Source organism: Hemicordylus capensis, chromosome 1 (assembly GCF_027244095.1).
Source record: "Hemicordylus capensis ecotype Gifberg chromosome 1, rHemCap1.1.pri, whole genome shotgun sequence".
Classification (NCBI taxonomy): Eukaryota; Metazoa; Chordata; class Lepidosauria; order Squamata; family Cordylidae; genus Hemicordylus; species Hemicordylus capensis.
In genome coordinates, this window is record NC_069657.1 from 261,704,467 (window position 1) to 261,721,965 (window position 17,499).

At 42.0% G+C, this 17,499-nt stretch overlaps 1 protein-coding gene across 26 annotated transcripts in view; it reads right to left on the reverse strand.

Annotated features, from left to right (window-relative positions):
• PLCB1 (phospholipase C beta 1) overlaps positions 1-17,499 on the reverse strand; it is an 807,198-nt gene that overhangs the window by 142,116 nt on the left and 647,583 nt on the right. For all 26 annotated transcript variants that reach the window (XR_008313428.1, XM_053284740.1, XM_053284741.1 and 23 more), the window contains 6 exons: positions 15,936-16,006; positions 13,409-13,505; positions 6,489-6,573; positions 4,907-5,031; positions 3,583-3,737; positions 422-586 (listed from right to left, as the gene is read on the reverse strand). Coding sequence is in view for 25 of the 26 variants with exons in the window: in XM_053284740.1 (XP_053140715.1) it covers positions 422-586; positions 3,583-3,737; positions 4,907-5,031; positions 6,489-6,573; positions 13,409-13,505; positions 15,936-16,006 (698 nt within the window). In the remaining variant the exon portion in view is untranslated. The remainder of the gene's footprint in view (positions 1-421; positions 587-3,582; positions 3,738-4,906; positions 5,032-6,488; positions 6,574-13,408; positions 13,506-15,935; positions 16,007-17,499) is intronic.

Consider the following 17,499-nt stretch of genomic DNA (forward strand, 5'->3'; position numbering starts at 1 on the left):
CTCTTCCACAGTCAGCGTTTCATTAAAATGCTGGTTGACTGGGCTTCTCCTCCACCACACACAAAGCACAGCCAGAGTTTCAGTGAAATGTTGGCTAGAGAGGAGAGGGGTGTGCCTTGCACTTCCACCCAGTGAGTGCTTCATTTGCCAGCTGGGTGCGGGAGGGGGCAAGGGGGTACCCTGGCCAAGGGAAAGATGGAGTCTTGGGGGCTCCCCCAGACCCTGGCAGACGGGGGACAATTGTCCACCCTTGATCCCTAGTCCCTACACCCCTGACTTTGACTCTCCAGCTGTTGTAGTAATTCAAATTTATTGTGGCTGGGGATGATGGGAGTTGTAGTTCAATAAAAGCTGGAGAGCCAAGCTTGCCTACCCCTGATATAGAGAGTTGGTGTGGTGCAAAACAAGAACAAAACCCTACCTTCTTGAATACTATGGCATCTTCTTCCCATACAGGATTCACAGCATTGCCTTGAGATGGCTTGGTCTTGAGAGCCTTTCGTCTTGTGTCCACAGGTAGACCAAACATGTCCACTTCTACATAAGTTCCAACTTTTTTATCAGAAAGGAACTGTCCTGAAATGACCTGGAAATGCAAAACCGGGGCATAGTGATCAACAGTATTAAGTAAACAGGCTGAAACTTGGCTTAAAAATTCAGTTTCGATTGTGATTCTAGAGTCAGGAGCCCCTGGCAACATGCTAGGTTACACTTTGGTTTGCACAGAGATCCTGACAGTACAAACCGCTGCTTCTACATTCAGGCGGACATGTGGCTATGAACAATTATGAACACGCTCTGTAAAACCCACACAATTGCACAAATCACAACAGTCTAATGTTTTCACCACTGCAGTCTGGAGATGTTACTTCAATGGGTAGCTCCATACAATCCCAACTGGTCATCATGAGCGTGCTTGTTGGCCCCATGCGCTCCTGAAACCATTTACATGGGAACTGCCAGAACTACGAACCAACCCTAGACTGCAATTCCATAATTAAATCACATCAATCTCTGAAAGTTATAGCAAAAGGACAATTCTTTTACTATGCACACATCTGTAACAATATTTCTAAGAACTCGTAATTTCACTCACATGGCTTGGCTGCGGTAAAATAGTACATAGCTTAAATATAAAATAGTAATAGTTAATTAATTGACTTGTTCCTTGTTATGCAAGAACAACTGAGAACAGAAAACTCAATAGAAAATAATCTCTCTGTGTTTTCCATTAAGTTAAAAAGGAGCACATTTGTTTCCCTCAATCAACTCCTTAAATAGCTGAGCTGGTTGGGAATGGGAATATAATAAAAGATTTTATTTCTGTACTCACTGCTGCAGGCTGAATTGGACCCCTTTCTAGGCTACAGCCAAGCGTACAGCAAGAAAAAGTCAGCGGGCCACTTCAGACGTAACACAGAGCCAGGACTAAATTATATCCCCTATTCACAGGAACATTTCTTCCTCCCTTTCATGCTCAAGGCTTGGAAGTATTCTACTTCTGATTCTGCTTAAGAGCAAGCTGGAATCATGCATCATGCCTAAACCAAGCTATGCCAGAATATTCTAACCAGAATTTCAAAATAAATCATGATCTGAATCTGGGATTACACGTCAGCTCACACAAGGGATCTTTCTTGCCCTGCAGCCCCATGAGCGCCCCCCCCCCATGTGAAATAGGATCACAGGGCTGTAGGAGAAACCAAAAATCAGATTGAGACACTTTTGCAAGCAGCTTTTGGGGTATTCAGATGATGTAGTGGGAAAGAAGGGGGTAATGGGCCATTTGCAAGCTTAATTCCACTTGCACAAGTTAGAACCTATATATCTAGGCTTCCAAACTATACAGAACTTTTCATCAAACAAAAATGACTTGTTTTCGCTTCATATACTGTATAGTTGATTATAGTGGTTGCTCTCTAGTGGCACACATGCACCCACATTTCTTGAAGATTTTTCCAACCTGTATTTCAGCAAAAGTACTAAAATGCAATTCAAAATACAAGTGAATTTAAATTGTACTTTGAGGTTTGACCCAGAACCTGCTTAAAACGTAATGAGTGATGTGCAAGAATGCATGTGGTATTTTTTAAAGTGACTTTTCATTTGAAAAGCTTTTGTGACAAAATTTAGAAATGGGCTTTTTTTCCATACTCACAAGTGTTTTAAATGCAGCTCTAACATTCTCTAGATAGTAGCTGAGGAATGAAATTGTATGAGAATTGGTGTGTGCCTATCTAAATAATGGTTAGAATTGTGTATAAATCCAGCTATACTGTATATTACTGAAAATTATCTGTCTTCCGATGCTGTGCAGGCAATACCAACATACATTTGTGCATAACAGCACTGAACCATAGACAATTTCCTTGCCTATTTATGCCAGCAATTTTCTCAGTTGCATGACCTCTGCCCACCAAACATCCAGTCCTCAAAACACAAGCTGCATTGGACAGCAAAATGAAGAGAGGGGAGATTTCTAAAAATGCTGCCATCTTCTATATATTTAATTCTCTAAGATGCATCCAGGGCTAATCCCATGTGTGGCAGCTCTTGTGAGAGTTTGGAGAGCTGCTGGATAGCCATGGGTGGGAGGGAAGAAAATGGTGGCGCTGGCTGGCTGGGGGGAAAAAATGGTGCCAGAGGACAGCCAGTGGAGAAAATGGCAGTGGGCAGGCAGAAGGAGGAGGCGGCGGCAACGGGCAGAAGGAGGCAGAGGGCATGGGGAAGCGGCAGCCAGGCCAGCCGGACGCACAGGGGAAGCAGCAGCCAGGCTAGCCGGCCGCGGAGGGAGAAAAAGCTGGTGGGGGTGGAGAATGAAATGGGGCTGAAGGGAGGGAGACAGGGAGAACTAGCGGTGCAGATGTTCTACATAAGAACAGCCCTGCTGGATCAGGCCAAAGGCCCATCTAGTCCAGCATCCTGTTTCTTACAGTGGCCCACCAGATGCTGCTGGAAGCCACAGGCAGGAGTTGAGGGCATGCCTTCTCTCCTGCTGTTACTCCCCTGCAACTGGTACCCAGAGGCATCCTGCCTTTGAGGCTGGAGGTGGCCTACAGGCAGGAATTGAGGGCATGCCCTTCCTCCTGCTGTTACTCCCCTGCAACTGGTACTCGGAGGCATCCTGCCTTTGAGGCTGGAGGTGGCCTATAGCCCTCCGACTAGTAGCCATTGATGGACCTCTCCTCCATGGACCTCTCCTGTGCCAGGTCAGCTAGTTACTTCCAATACTTATTCCAGTTAATAGAATTAAGAAATTTACATTAATCCATTCAATTAATTTACATCAATTAAACTATAAATCAAGATTGTGATATGATACTTGTCCTCACATGCCAGAATGGGTTGTGGTTTCTTTGTTCTCTCAACCTATCTGCTTCCTTATTTTCCCTTTTTTCTGACTATGAGCATCACAGCTGCTTCCCTGTTTACTATATATGGAAATAGGAAGTGGGTGGGTGTGCTTACTTGTGTACTTGGGAATGTGCACCCTGGTTTAAAAAAAAAAAAGTAACACAAGAAATCACCTTGAGGCTTAATATTTCTATATTGTGAAAATTGAGTTACAAACGACATACATACCTTAACAGACAATGTGTTTGCTACTATTCCATCTACAATGCCTTCAGAAAATGGATCAAAATGCTTGTCTGGTCTTCGCATGAACTCTGGCTTTAGTCTGTACCCACTTTTGCCATTATATTCATACATGCCCATATTTATTTGCATAGACAAATCTAAAAAAACAAAAACAAAACGTTCCATATTCATGTGACACGGGATAGGATAAATCAATTCTTAAGTTTCTTTAGAGTTTTAATAATCATTTTCTAGCACCCTGTAAAAAGTATCAACCTTATGTTCTACTGGAGATCTCCTTTAAAAGCTCCCATTCACCATCTTTAAAAAAATGAAGGCTGGCTCCTCATCCCATATACATTACTCTGTGTGTGTGTGTGTGTGTGTGTGTGTGTGTGTGTGTGTGTGTGTGTCTAGTTCAGTTCACACAGTATATATTTTTGGTCCATATATGAAAAGTCCATCTGAGCTAGGATACTTAGAAATAACAGGCATTAATAATGTGCAAATTGTGTTATCCCAGACATAGTCAACAGGCATTTATGTGATAGCACCACCCAAAGTGACATTATTGCAGGAATTACTGTGACTATGCCACTCATCTTCCAATTTATATCTACACATTATATTTTTACATTTGAGTGCATACCTCACAACCACCAAAGCTGCATGCACAGACAAAATTGTGTGCTGTGAAATGAGCTCTTGGCCTTTGCCCAAAGCCTGTCTAAATTCAATACTGAATGCTGGATAAATATAAGAAGGTGTCCCTTGTACACTGTTTTGCATGGAACTAAAAAGGCTATCATAAGCACACCAAGAACATTCTAAAATTCAAGAGGCCTTTCTTTTTCTGAGAATTATGCTCCTAGTCCTTCATAAGCACCTGTTCTTTCTTTCCAAATAACCAATGCCTGTTATGTGTTCAAGAAGCAGAACCAAACAATCACTCCCCAAGCCCAGCTTCCTATTGTGCATACCCATAACACTAATTATGTTTTCCTAATCAAGTATTTGGTTATTAATACTCCTTACTAGATTAATATCACCACAAAGCTGAGATTACAATTAGCGCCTCTTAAAAGGGCAGCTTCAATTAAATATGCTAAACAACAGGCAGAGCCTAAGACTTTGCAAATGAATTGTGCTGGATGTTTGCTTAAGGTTCTAAAATCAGAAATACTTAAGCTAACAATTGTAAGAGACAGTTGGCTTCAGCAGAAGTATGCATGCAACTCCCTAATCTTTTAACTCTGTTCTGTTCTGCTATCAAATTTATCCAGAACACACACACTAAACTCAAACAAGCAGCATGGTGGATGCTTACCTACAGTTTGGAAGTTAAGCGCAACCATTTGACAGCCTGCATTCCAGAAGAGCTGAGGCATGTAATTTGAGGAATCAACTCGTGTCCCTTTTGGATAAATTCGGCTCAGTTGCATTTTGTTATACCTAAATTGTTAGTGGTTAAGATAAAATACAACTGGAAAAGCTACATGGCTTGAAAATGCCAAACATTATACACGATGCACAATGGATTATGTTATTTCTGCATCTAAAATAGTCAGCAGCTACGACTAACACCTGGGTAGAAGCTAAACAATTGCTGATGCAGTACTAGAACAGATTCTGCATTGTGCAGGGCTGTGTATAGCAGAAATGGTTGTGGGATATCAACGAGGAATGAAAGCCTTCTTCCTTGTCGCTGAAGGCTCTACTGTCAGTGGAAAGAAGCCTGTCTGAGATGCTCAGCAGCCACCCACAAACAGTGTGCAGTTCATGACACAATTGGACCTGTTGGCATCAAGTATATGAACTGGTACTGCCATATGGAGACTATACATACACAGCTGCAGCCATTTACACCCTTGCAGCCGTTCGAAAAGGGACTGCTTTAACTGTGCAAATGGGAGTGGCCGTGAGTTCAGCCCACCAAGAGGAAGTGACAGTTCATATAATCTGTGCACACCACTAGAGTAATCCCACTGGCTTGCATCAGTAGACTGATGGTCCTGCATTGCAGGTGACCATGTGGGAGTGCCCAGTGTCGGCTCCCAACCTTGGGTGGTTTGCCAGAGGTGAAAATTCTGACCTTTGCTCCACCCAATATGAAATAACTTTTCTAGCAACAAAGAATTGTAGAATCTCTACCTTCTAGTGTCAGGGAGAAGTTTCTGGGAAGAAGGATGCATGCAATGAGCTCTTTTACATAGATGATGGAAATGTATTTATTTCCACACACAAAGAAATGGGCGATCAAGAAATTCAAATAGGTTACATATCTGAGAACAGATACCCAGTGAAATTAGATAGGCTAATTGGACCCATCTATTTTTTTGCCCCATCCCTACACTCAAATACCCAAACTTTAATAAATATGCAAAGGAGGAAGACAAAATGTGGTCCTAAGGGACCACATTTCTGAATACAGGCAGAGACTTTTATCTGGACAAGCTGAATTGCACTGCAGTCCTGTAGGAAAATAACTAGTGTTTAGCAAGGTCTCATGCAAGCACCCAGTGCTACCTCCTAGCAGTCAAACAGGAACAGGAATAAACAGTGACTAGCAATCAAAGGTTCTTCACTCATATTGCTACATAAGTTATTCACATAGAACACAATCCAGGGAAAGTTAAATGTGTCAATGAAATCAAGGCAATAAGCATTCAACTCAAAGAGATCGAGACTCTTGAGATCCACTTTTCTTACAGGACACACTTTCTAAAACTGAAATGCAAAGTGACTGTGGGGGAAAAAATTCATTATGTACTTATTAACGACTGACTCCTTTAAAACTGGTTCAGCATGTTCCTTCAGCTCAAACTAACTCTCAACTACACGATCAGCAACATTCTTTCCTCAGTTGTGACCAAGTTATCTCAAGATATTTTTCTCAATTTCAAAGATACTCCACAAACTCAACAGGAGATTTTGTGAGCTGCTCGAGTGCTTTGGTTTCCACAAAGGAAGACATTTCAAAACTCTTGTTCCGTTCTGTAATTTAAAAGAAGACAAAAGTAAACAGAGTTGAACTCATCAATATAATACTTAATAAAGATTAGGATTTATGTTGTTGAACACATTATGGAGGGACAAGCAGACCCCCATGATTCCATTCTTTTATTGTTCCATTTGTTCCCCCTGGCCAAGCTTCTCTCCACCTGCCCTTCCAATTTGGGAAATTGAAATTTTAACTTGGGAAAGTTAAAATTCCCCAATATTAATTTCAGTTAGAGAAAATGTTTTAAGCATCCCTAACATTATGCAGAGTTTACCTCACAATCACTAATTATCACACAGAAAACGTAGGATGATAAAAATGGCCAACAGAACTATAGATATGCTCCAGCAGTTATGGAACAGTCTCGCATTTGCAATCTGGACCTCAATCAGTGTCCCTGATTTAATATTTTATTACATGTCTTCATTACTTGAAAAATACAAAAAAAACACCAAGGGAACAAGTCAGCACCAAAGAACACATCAGTGTGCCTTTCCTTCAAAAAACCTTCCCACCCCCAGATTCTTGACTATGTCTTAAACTGTGTACTTTGCTGCCAAGTGATCAAACATCTTTAGGAATATGTAAGAGAAATAAAATATCATAGGATGGCCAATCATAATCCAGAAATGTTTTAGAAAAAAGAGTAACATCGCTTTCCCCTGCAAGACAAGATGCACCTGCTGAAACATATGAATATGAAATGAGAGTTCTTGGGCAGTATGGAAAAGTATAGACTGCCAATTATAATAAGATGAAATGAGCAAAGTATTGCTAAAACTTAATTAGATTAGGCTGTGCCTGGTGGAGAAAGATTTCAAGGTGCATCTGTTACAGTTCCTGAATTCACTATTCATATTTATCTCCAATACCGCTGTAATATCTACTGCTATAGGCATGGGGTGTTACTCCAATAGAGCAAGTCCAAATATTTTAAAAATAAAGAGGATTTATTATTTCACACAGAAAAGTGGATTCTTTCCAAGAAACACAGTTCAAAGCAAAATCACTTCGTTTACTCTCCTTCAGTCCGAGTCCCTTTGAACTTCTTCCTTGACAGTTAACTTCCAAATGCCACCACAAGGTCTCAGTGGAGGAAAACAGGGTGCAATGGTGACAAGCAGAGGGACTGATGTTCTAAAGAACTGTGCATGTTCCAAAGACTGTGCAAGCTGGGGGTCTCTGGCCAGGGATTTTATATGGCAAAAGGCACTAAAATAGTTATTTTTCAGGTTAAAAGTTAATGGGGATGGCTTTCATTGGAAAACAATAGAATAATGGATTCAAAGGGGTTAGACTGCATAATAGGATTACTTGGGGAGCCAAAAATTGAATTTACAAATCAAAGGCTTATAAGGCTTAGGCAGATCTGGAGAGAAGAATTGAATGGTTTTAACACCTCAATACCAAAAACTGTATGTGCAAAAAAACAAGAGTCATGGAGCTTGGTTTGGGGTCTCAGAAAGGAGGTTTTTGGGCCATGTAGAGAATATATTTTGAGATGTCGGAGAGCCTTATGCAGACTCCTAAAAGTGTAGGACAGGATAGCCATGCCTCTTTCCTTGCTTGACTTCCTAGGTTGCCTTTAGCTTCAGTATTGAACACTCCTGGACTCCCTCTTCACAGACACAGATCAAGCCAGACTGGGCACTTTGGTATGAGTGCTAAGAGAGTGTACAGACAATCCAATTTCTGGAGCCTGTAATATATTCACTTCTTCGCAGCTTCAAAGGCTAAAAGCTGCAGGGACAGAGAAACATGGGTGCTCTGTTTTTAAAAACATTTATGGCATTTATGCCAGCAATTATTTGATTCTGTCTACCACAATGATGGTAGAGCCGAGCCATATTTCCCTCTGAAGCTTGGCTTTGTCCTACCCCCCATGCCTAAGAATACAACTTACAGGACCAGGAGATAGGCTGCTTTCTTATATTTTCACTCCTGTTGGTGAGGCCACCAGCACTGTCTTCCACAATTTTCATTTAAAATGACTCCCCCCTTCTTTATTTTCCCTGGAATTCTGGGAATGGCATGAGTAATTTAGCCTTTTCTAAGGCTGTGGCAATTGCTACAGTCTCAGAAAAGACTACAAATCCAAGGAACACCTGCACCATTCCCAGGACACCTAGGGGAAAGATAACAGTTATTTTAAAAGTTAAGCTGTGTAAGATGGCTGCCTGCTCCCTTGTGGCTGGCAGCAAAGGCAGCAAAAGGTGGATTGTCTCCTGTGCCTCACTCGGTGAGAGACACTAAACCAATACGCAAGAGCCTCAAACAAAACATGCATAGACTAGCTGACCTGGCACAGAGCATCTGCGCCCCTAGTCCTCCCTGTCTCTCCTCCCTCACTTCAGCCCTAGTCTGTTCACCCCCACCCAGTCTGCTTTCCCTTCCCTTCCCTCCCCACCCACCAGCCTGGCCAGAGCCCGGTGCTTTTCTTCCCCACCCACAGGTCTGGCCAGTGCTTTCCCTCCCCGGCCAGCCCGGCAGGTGCTTTCCCTCGCCGCCCACAGCCAACCCAGTTACAGTGCTTTCCTTCGCCGCTGGCCAGCCCGGCAGTGGCACTTTCCCTCACCGCCCACAGCTGGTGGTGGTGTACCCATGGCTATCTGGCACCTGCTCGCGAACACTCACGAGAGCTGCCACACATGGGATTAGCCATGGCTTTGCCTTAGAGAATTAAATATATAGATATCCAATTATACCAGAAGGTTTAGGTAAACAAATAAAAGAGGTCAAAAGCTGCTTAAGTCACTACTATCTATGACCAACAGTGACCAGTTACTGTCTGATGTAAATATCTTTGGAGAGCACAAGTACAGCACACTGTAGACATCAAAATGGTAAGCAGAAAAACTGAAAGAAGATTTGGAATTCTTAATCCCAATACCCATGCGACTATGAAAACATATTTACAATTCAGCATTGTAATTCAACTGCTTCACACTTTCTTTTAAAAGACAGCCACAGAGGTCACAGTCTCCTGCCCTGTCAAAACAAAGTGAAGTAGGACAGGCCGTCTCAAAGGGGTTTCTGCTCTAAGTAAAGAAAAGGTGCTTGCTTGTTGACTCAAGAAGTTGCAGAGTGCATTCTCCCAGCAAGATCCTTTCAGCAAAAAGCAGCAGGCAATCATGAGCATGGACCATTAATTTCTAATAAAACAATGTATGACAGAGGAAAAGCAATGGAATTTATGCAAGAAGATGGGTTTTGCATTCCTGTTCTGTTATGCATACAAATGAAGGTATTTTGGAAAAATATACAAACACACACAACTGGTTTTAGTACAATATATTTATATACTGAAGGCAATTTTCTCACAATTAAACATTCACTGATTTTGGAGAAAGATTTAAGCTCATGTTTGGATGGATCATGCCCTTCACTTTTACATTCCCATTGTTTTCAATCTAAAGGAATATTGGTATGAGCATTCATTCATTCATTCATTCATTCATTTATTTATTTATTTATTTATTTATTTATTTATTTACCGCCCTTCCAAAATGGCTCAGGGCGGTTTACAATTAAAACAACTTATAAAACAATGAAAAGCTAAAACAAATTAAAAACAATAAAACAACTAACAATTTAAAAACATTTTAAAACAAAAATTAAACATTGTCCCCAGACCCCAGCTCAAGAAAACACGTAGACTTAGTATAGAAGAAAAGGGCCACAACTTTGTTAACTATTACACAAAGCATGGCAGACTGGAACACCAGGTGATTAATCACCCTTAGAGAACAGTGCGGGCCAATAGAAGCAGGTCAGAACTCTGAAATCCTACCCAGCGCCCTACTGGGCGACACACCCTGGCTCGGGAATGGGCAGGTACACTCCACCCAATTCCTTCAAAGCCGACCCCCTCTTCTGTAAGAGAGGATCTGGATACTTCTAGGCATTCGTCCACCCCGGACCGCACAGCCCAAAGGTTGGAGAAGTCCTGAAGCAGGGTTCATGGCAATCATTCTCCCCATGCTGCACAGGCTACAAAGGAGCAATTAACCAATCACCCTTTTACATATCCAAGGGTGCTCACCGATGTTCTAACCCTCAAATTACCACCCCGCCCGCACTGTTCCTGCCATTGTGGCTGACCTAACTCTAACTACGCACCCAGGACACAGAACAGAGTAGGCGAAAAAAAACCCCAACAGTGGCCAATGCATTGGGAGCAAAAAATTCCTACTCGGCCCCTTCAGGCGGCCAGTCGCTAGACCCGCTCTGTACCGGGGGGGAGGGAGGGGAGAGCTCCTTCTCCTGTGGTTGCCTGGTCCCAACTGAAGAGAGAATGAAGAATGAATGAAGAATGGGGCGGGGATCGGCCAATCCTGGCCAAAACCCCACCCCTTGACCAAAAGGGTCAAACGGAACCCTTCCTGGTCTTCATGCAGGACAGGCTGGGACAAACTCCCTCCCATCTGCACAAGGCCGGGGTGTGTGTTAAGTAATTAAAAACCCTAAATCAATTTAAAAATTAATTTTTTTAAAAAAATTATTTATTTATTTTTAAAAGCCCTGAAAGGCCAGGCCAAACAAATGTGTTTTAAGGGCCCTCCTGAAGGCCAACAGAGAACTTGAATTACGGATTTCCGCAGGGAGCGCATTCCACAGCCCCGGAGCAGGCACAGAGAAGGCCCGCCTCCGAGTAGCCACCAGACGAGCCGGTGGCAACTGGAGACGAACCTCCCCAGATGACCTTAATGTGCGGTGGGAATCGTGCAGAAGAAGGCGCTCTCCAAGGTAATGCGCTCTATTAGAAGATTCCTTCTCTATTAGAAGATTCCAACAAGAAGGCGCTCTATTATTGATTCCAACACCACTTCTCAAGAATATGATTTATACATTACTAATATTTTAACCAACCTAATTTTGTACCAAGAGATCAAATTTTTCTATCATATACGTGCTTAGTTGACGGTCCAACTAAGTCAACTTTGATGTGTTAACTATTTTAGAGCCATCAGCTGCATTGTCTGCACACAAATCACACAGAATTCTCTGCTTGCTTTAAAAATAATGCTGAGACCTTTACCTAGAAATGCAATCACTCTTGCGTTTTCTGGCTAACATTTATCTTGGGTTTTCCTGGCTAACGTCTGCACAGCAGCAGCCAAATTCAAATGGGGCTCTTCTGAATAGTTGGTCTCTATAAAAACAGTTTGCTCACCTGTAACTGGTGATCTGCAAGTGATCCGTTCCTGTGCAGGACCTTGCGACTGGAATTTCCAAGCTCCTCGTTTTGCTTGTGCTCCGCCTCCCACGCTCAGCACAACCATTTATTTTGGTGGTTAGAACACCACCCCATCTCCTGCACAACTGCTGTCAATGGATGATCATCCCATAAAGTGTTTTCTGTAGCAGGTAAGTCTTCTATTTCTTTTTTATTTTCTTTTTAACATTAAAGTTGGTTGTGACTTACTGCAAGCTTACTGCTGCAGGGAGGATGGGAGGGACTTATGAATGTCAATGGATCACTTATAAAAGTGAAGTAATATAAACAGTTGCACCAAGTGTTACACGCGGAGCACGAGCATCATGAGGAGCCTGGAAATTCCAGCTGCAAGGTCCTGCACAGGAATGGATCACTTGCAGATCATCAGTTACAGTTGAGCACACTGTTTTTATAGAGACCAACTAAGGAAGGCTATTCAGAAGAGGCCAATTTGAATTTGGCTGCTGCTGTGCAGACGTTAGGCAGGCTTATAAGTGGCAATGGATCACACGACTGATCAGTCTGTACAGCTTCACAGGTACCTGGCTCATGCTTTATACTGGGACCCTATTGAAATACACCGCAGACTAGCACTTGATAGGGTTGCAATGAAGTCCTTGGAAATGATATTTAGATGCTGTGACGTGTCTATACCGACAAAGATTAGAATGGTTCAGACAATGGTTTTTCCCATCACACTATATGGGTGAAAAAGCTGGACTGTGAAGAAGCAAGACAGAAAAAGTATTGACCAGGGGCGGAGCCACCTTTGAGCAAACGGGTTCAAGAACCTGGGCCTCCACCAATCAGGGGCCATGCCTTGCGCCCAAGACATGCCCCTCATGTCTGACGTCAGACGCAGGGGGTGTGGCTAACCACTCAGTGCATCTGACGTCAGATGCAGGAGGTAGGGCTGGGGTGGCTGCTGCGGAGGCAGCACCCAGGCCACTGCTTGGCACCCTTCGCAGCTGGTATTGATTGACGTTTTTGAACTTTGGTGGTGGAGAAGACTTTTGAGGATACCATGGACAGCCAGGAAAACAAACAAATGGATCATAGAACAAATCGATCCAGAATTTTCACTCAAGGCACGAATGACCAGGCTCAAACTACCATACTTCGGACACATTATGTGAAGACTCAGCTCCCTTGAGAAGTCCATAATGCTGGGAAAAGTTGAAGGAAAGAGAAGAAGAGGACAACCAGCAGCAAGGTGGATGGACTCAATTACGACAGCAATGAATGCTGAGATACCTTAAAGACCAAGTTGAAGACAGATCATCCTGGAGAGAATCTATCTATGTGGTCGCTAAGAGTCGATACTGACTTGATGGCACTTAATCAATCAATGAATCAATCAATTGAGTTACTATGCCCTGAAGTGCTCAGTGCTCAGCCCAAGTATCTGCAACTTCATAGAAAACCTCTGTATAATTTGAAAGCTTCCATTCTCTTACACTAAATGATGGAGGTCCTAAAATATACCTCAGCTTATTACTGTGTACTGGAAAAAGCACAAAGGGGGCAATGCTGTAAACGACGCCTAACGTTAGCATGCAAGGCCTACACTAAATGTCAGGTAAACAAAAAAAGATACTTTGTATACTCACTTTGAGATATCTCAAACGTCTCAAATTTCACAGGCTGTATGTAATTCACCAAGTTTGACATTTCCTCAGTAGCCATGGCCTCACTTCCAGCTGTCCCCTAGAAAGAAGAGAGATTAAAATCAATAGTAGTTTTGGCCAATAATTCCAACAGTTCTGTCAGATTATAAACATCTCCAAGTTAACTTCAAGAAAACACCACCGGATAAAAATATGGAGAATCTTGTTAATTTTGTCCCCTGCTAACTGAGCAAAAAGGCACCTTTTAAAAGTGGTGATTCTCTTTATTGAGCAGGGGGAGAGCAACTGGCCCTATCCATCCCCGGTCCAGCATCACTCCAGTGGCTGTTGCTAGGGTCTATCTTATGTTTCTTTTTTAGATTGTGAGCCCTTTGGGGACAGGGAGCCATTTTAGCCATCTTATTTATTTAATCTATTTATTGCTATGTAAACTGCTTTTGGAAACTTTAGTTGAAAAGTGGTATATAAATATTTGTTAAATTCACAAGGCCTTGTGAAATTTTCCAGCAGTTTTACGCACTAATCCAGATCTGCTGAACTTTTACACAAGTAAAACCATGCATATAGCTTTGTACCAAATTGCATGGCAACACTTTTGAACTTGTAACTGCTCTAAATCTAGGATAGTATGATATCATATCAGTAAGCCAATCACTATTTTTATCATATATTTATTTCACTTTTCAGAAATAGCTCATCTCATAGCAATTAAGTGGCTCACAGTAATTAAAATTCAATACACAATGCTGCTGGAGGCAGATAGTTTTAAGTGAAAATAAGACACAGATATTGCCTTCAGGCTTACAAACAAAAAAGACAAGACACAGAAGGAAAAGGGAATGGAGGGAAATGGTAGTGATCAGTTTGACAATGTTAGAACTAAGAGATGAATTGTGTACAGTCACTGCATCCAACTGAGGCCAGACTGGTCTTCCCATGCTGGGATAGAGATGATACAATAGCTCTTGATTCTCTAGCTGGTAAGTAAGGCTAGAGTAATTTCCCCCTTGCTTCTGAAGTCAGAGGGCAACTGACAGTTTTAATTAAATATTTATTATTTAATAATAATTTTAATATTTAATATTTTATTAAATATTTATTACTGTTCTTATTTTGGATAACTGACAGTTGTAGGATAGTTCTTTCTTGGAGAAGGGCAGTAGCAAATTCCCTGCTGATGCTCATTCTCTGAGTAAAGGCTGGGGCCTGATTAGCCAAGGAATAGTGGGGCACAACTTTTCAGTAGTCCTTAGCCCTCCAGCTGAGGGAAGTTATATCACGAAAACATATCATATATAGCTGAAAATTCCACAGGAAAAAAGGCATCTCTATTTCTCTCAGATGTACCTTTTAAAATAATCAAATCTTTCTGAGATACAGTGTTTTTAATTTTCTCTTTTCCTTTAAGTACCCATATTTACCCAAATAGATGACTCTGGATTTAAGATGAGCTCCTTAAAAAATAGTGATTAAATACAGATTATACCTATATTTACCTAAAAGGAAGAGGACTCTGAATTTAAGATGGCCCTCTGATTTCTAATATCAAAGAACCTGAAAAAAAAACTAGTCTTGGATTCAGGTAAATACAGTATAGCTTTTAAAAAAGTATGATTGGTAATCTTTCTGGTTTTTAACTATGGCTGAGATGAGTGGGGAAGATTTTTTGTGTACCCCTCTTTCGGTGATTATTCTAAGGATAATATTTTAAAGGGTGTGAAAAATGTTTGTCCATTCAGAGTGAAGGCAATGTGATATGGTGTTGCCCCATTCTCAAGTAGCTTCATTTGCCCTTAGTGACTTTTTGACTATTTGTCATATAAGGCTACATGCTGTCATGACATCATCACATTCACTATGGAATTTCTGACTGGCCAGAAAGAAACACTCAAACAATGAGGAAGCAGGAAGAAAGTGACACAAAAGCAGAGCTGAAAGGGGAAACAATAAGTTAAAACAGCTGCAAAAAGGGAAGAATTGAGGGAGTTTAGGGAAACATTTCAGCTTCCCTCCATACTGCCTTCACATAACAAAATGGGAAAATATTTGGTGGTACTTTATTTTTAATCAAATAGCATATTAGTATGAATTAAGACATTTCCCATTCTCCCCAACTCCCCCACAAGACAATCATTTCAGCTCATGCAAAAGCAAGGCTTATCTCTAAAGCATTATTATGCTAGTTCAAAAAGGTTGCCCATCACACAGAAACTGAGCAGGAGACCAAACTTTTAATGTGCACACATAATTCCAGGAATAGAGCCATAGGGAAACAGGATTCCACATACCCCAATATATCACAATCTCAAACTGTGGACTTCTTTAGCAAAGCTTGATAAGCCACTAGTAAATATCTGAACTTCACGAAAGGGTTTTGATTCTCACTATCCACAAGATGGCAGTGCAATACCAAGTCACAAAGACAAAAGAAGAAGAAAAAGCAAGCATGCAAATGTGCATTCAGAGTCATGCCAGGACAATTCTGACTTCAACATGATTATTTCCTTACTTCATCCATTGATGATTTTTTGCAGTCATCATCATAGTCGTCGTCGTCATCACTTTCAATTTCTGCTTCCCCTGAAACATTTTAATTGAAACAAGCAAGTTCAGGACGGATAATCTCTCTCTTACACTCACAATCTCTTCAACTACAGTTATTAGGAAGGATCTGCTTCCAATGCAGTGCCAATATGTTAGGGTCAAGGTGAGGTGGTGAACTGTTTTTCAAGCCATTTATCTATGAGGCAAATAGCCAGAATAAAGCCACCACACTAATGATCAGGTACAAATCACAAACGGAGACATTGACATGGTAAATTATGTAGGGCTAGAATACTTAAAATTTTCTATTATTTACAGCGAAATGCAACAACAAGAGGAGGGAAATGTCTGCCTCTCTTCCCGCTCCTAGAGGTCCACAGAGTTTATGTATTCTTGCTGCATAGGCATGTGTTGCTTGTACATGCTGCTGAAGGAGAATAAGATTAGCCAAGATTACCAGTAGATGTATATACACAAAGGAAATACAGAAGGTATAGTTGAGGTGGTTTTTTTTAAAAAAAAAAACACAACCCTATATGCATAAACTATGTTTTCAAGCCTCTGTACACATTTTACTGGAAGACTGCATTTCAATTAATTACTGAATTGTGAAAAGCAGATACGTTGTCAAACGGTGACACTGGAAGATTCGTGATGCAACTTCAAAACTTCACCAGACATGGGCAAACTGCTCACCTCATATTAACTTGGTAATGAAGTTATTCAGGACTCTTAAAGAGCCCTGGTAGGGTGCAGTGCCTGGGGCAAATCAACCAGTGCGGGGGGCCCCTTCCAATTAATTCCAGCCCTGGTTGCCCTGGTTGTTCCAGCCTTCAGGGCTGCCCTAACGACAGCCCTGAAGTGATTACCTGCTTAAAAAAAACCACTGGCAAGAAATCAGTTCATTCTCTGAGCCCATATGAGTCTCAGATAAGTGACCCCCCCCATCTCTCCAAATGCACCTTTCACTCATGCCTCTGACAGCAGCAGCAGCTGGTAGCAATCAGCGGGGCAATCCTTTCTCACATTGCATTGGTGCATGGAGCCTCCTCCCTTTCTTCAGTTGTCATGAGTGACAACCAATGGCAGTAATCCAACAGAGCAATCACCATGACACTCTTCCTGATTTGCTGAGGACTAAGCCCGTCAGGTCTTAACACTGAATGGCAGAGAGTGAGGGCAGGGGGAAAAGCTTCCTCACTCTGCATGCCAGAGCAATGGAAAGGAGGAAGAAAGGATTGCCCCCTTGATTAACCTACTCAACATGGCCAGAGAGATGAGTGAAAATGTACATTTGGAGGGCTGGTGGGAAGGTGACAGACTTTTCCAAGCCCTTGGATGAGTCTTGGGGGCTATGGAAGTTCACAGGGGCATAGCTAGGGGAGAGGGGGGCCATGTTCACCCCTCTCCCTGCCGACCCCTTGGAGTGAGGGAGATAATGAAGAAAATAGGGAGGGGTGGAGCTGGGGGGGGCCCTCAGGAGCTAGGGTCCTGGGTTCTTGGAACCCTTCTTGGAACCCAATTATAGC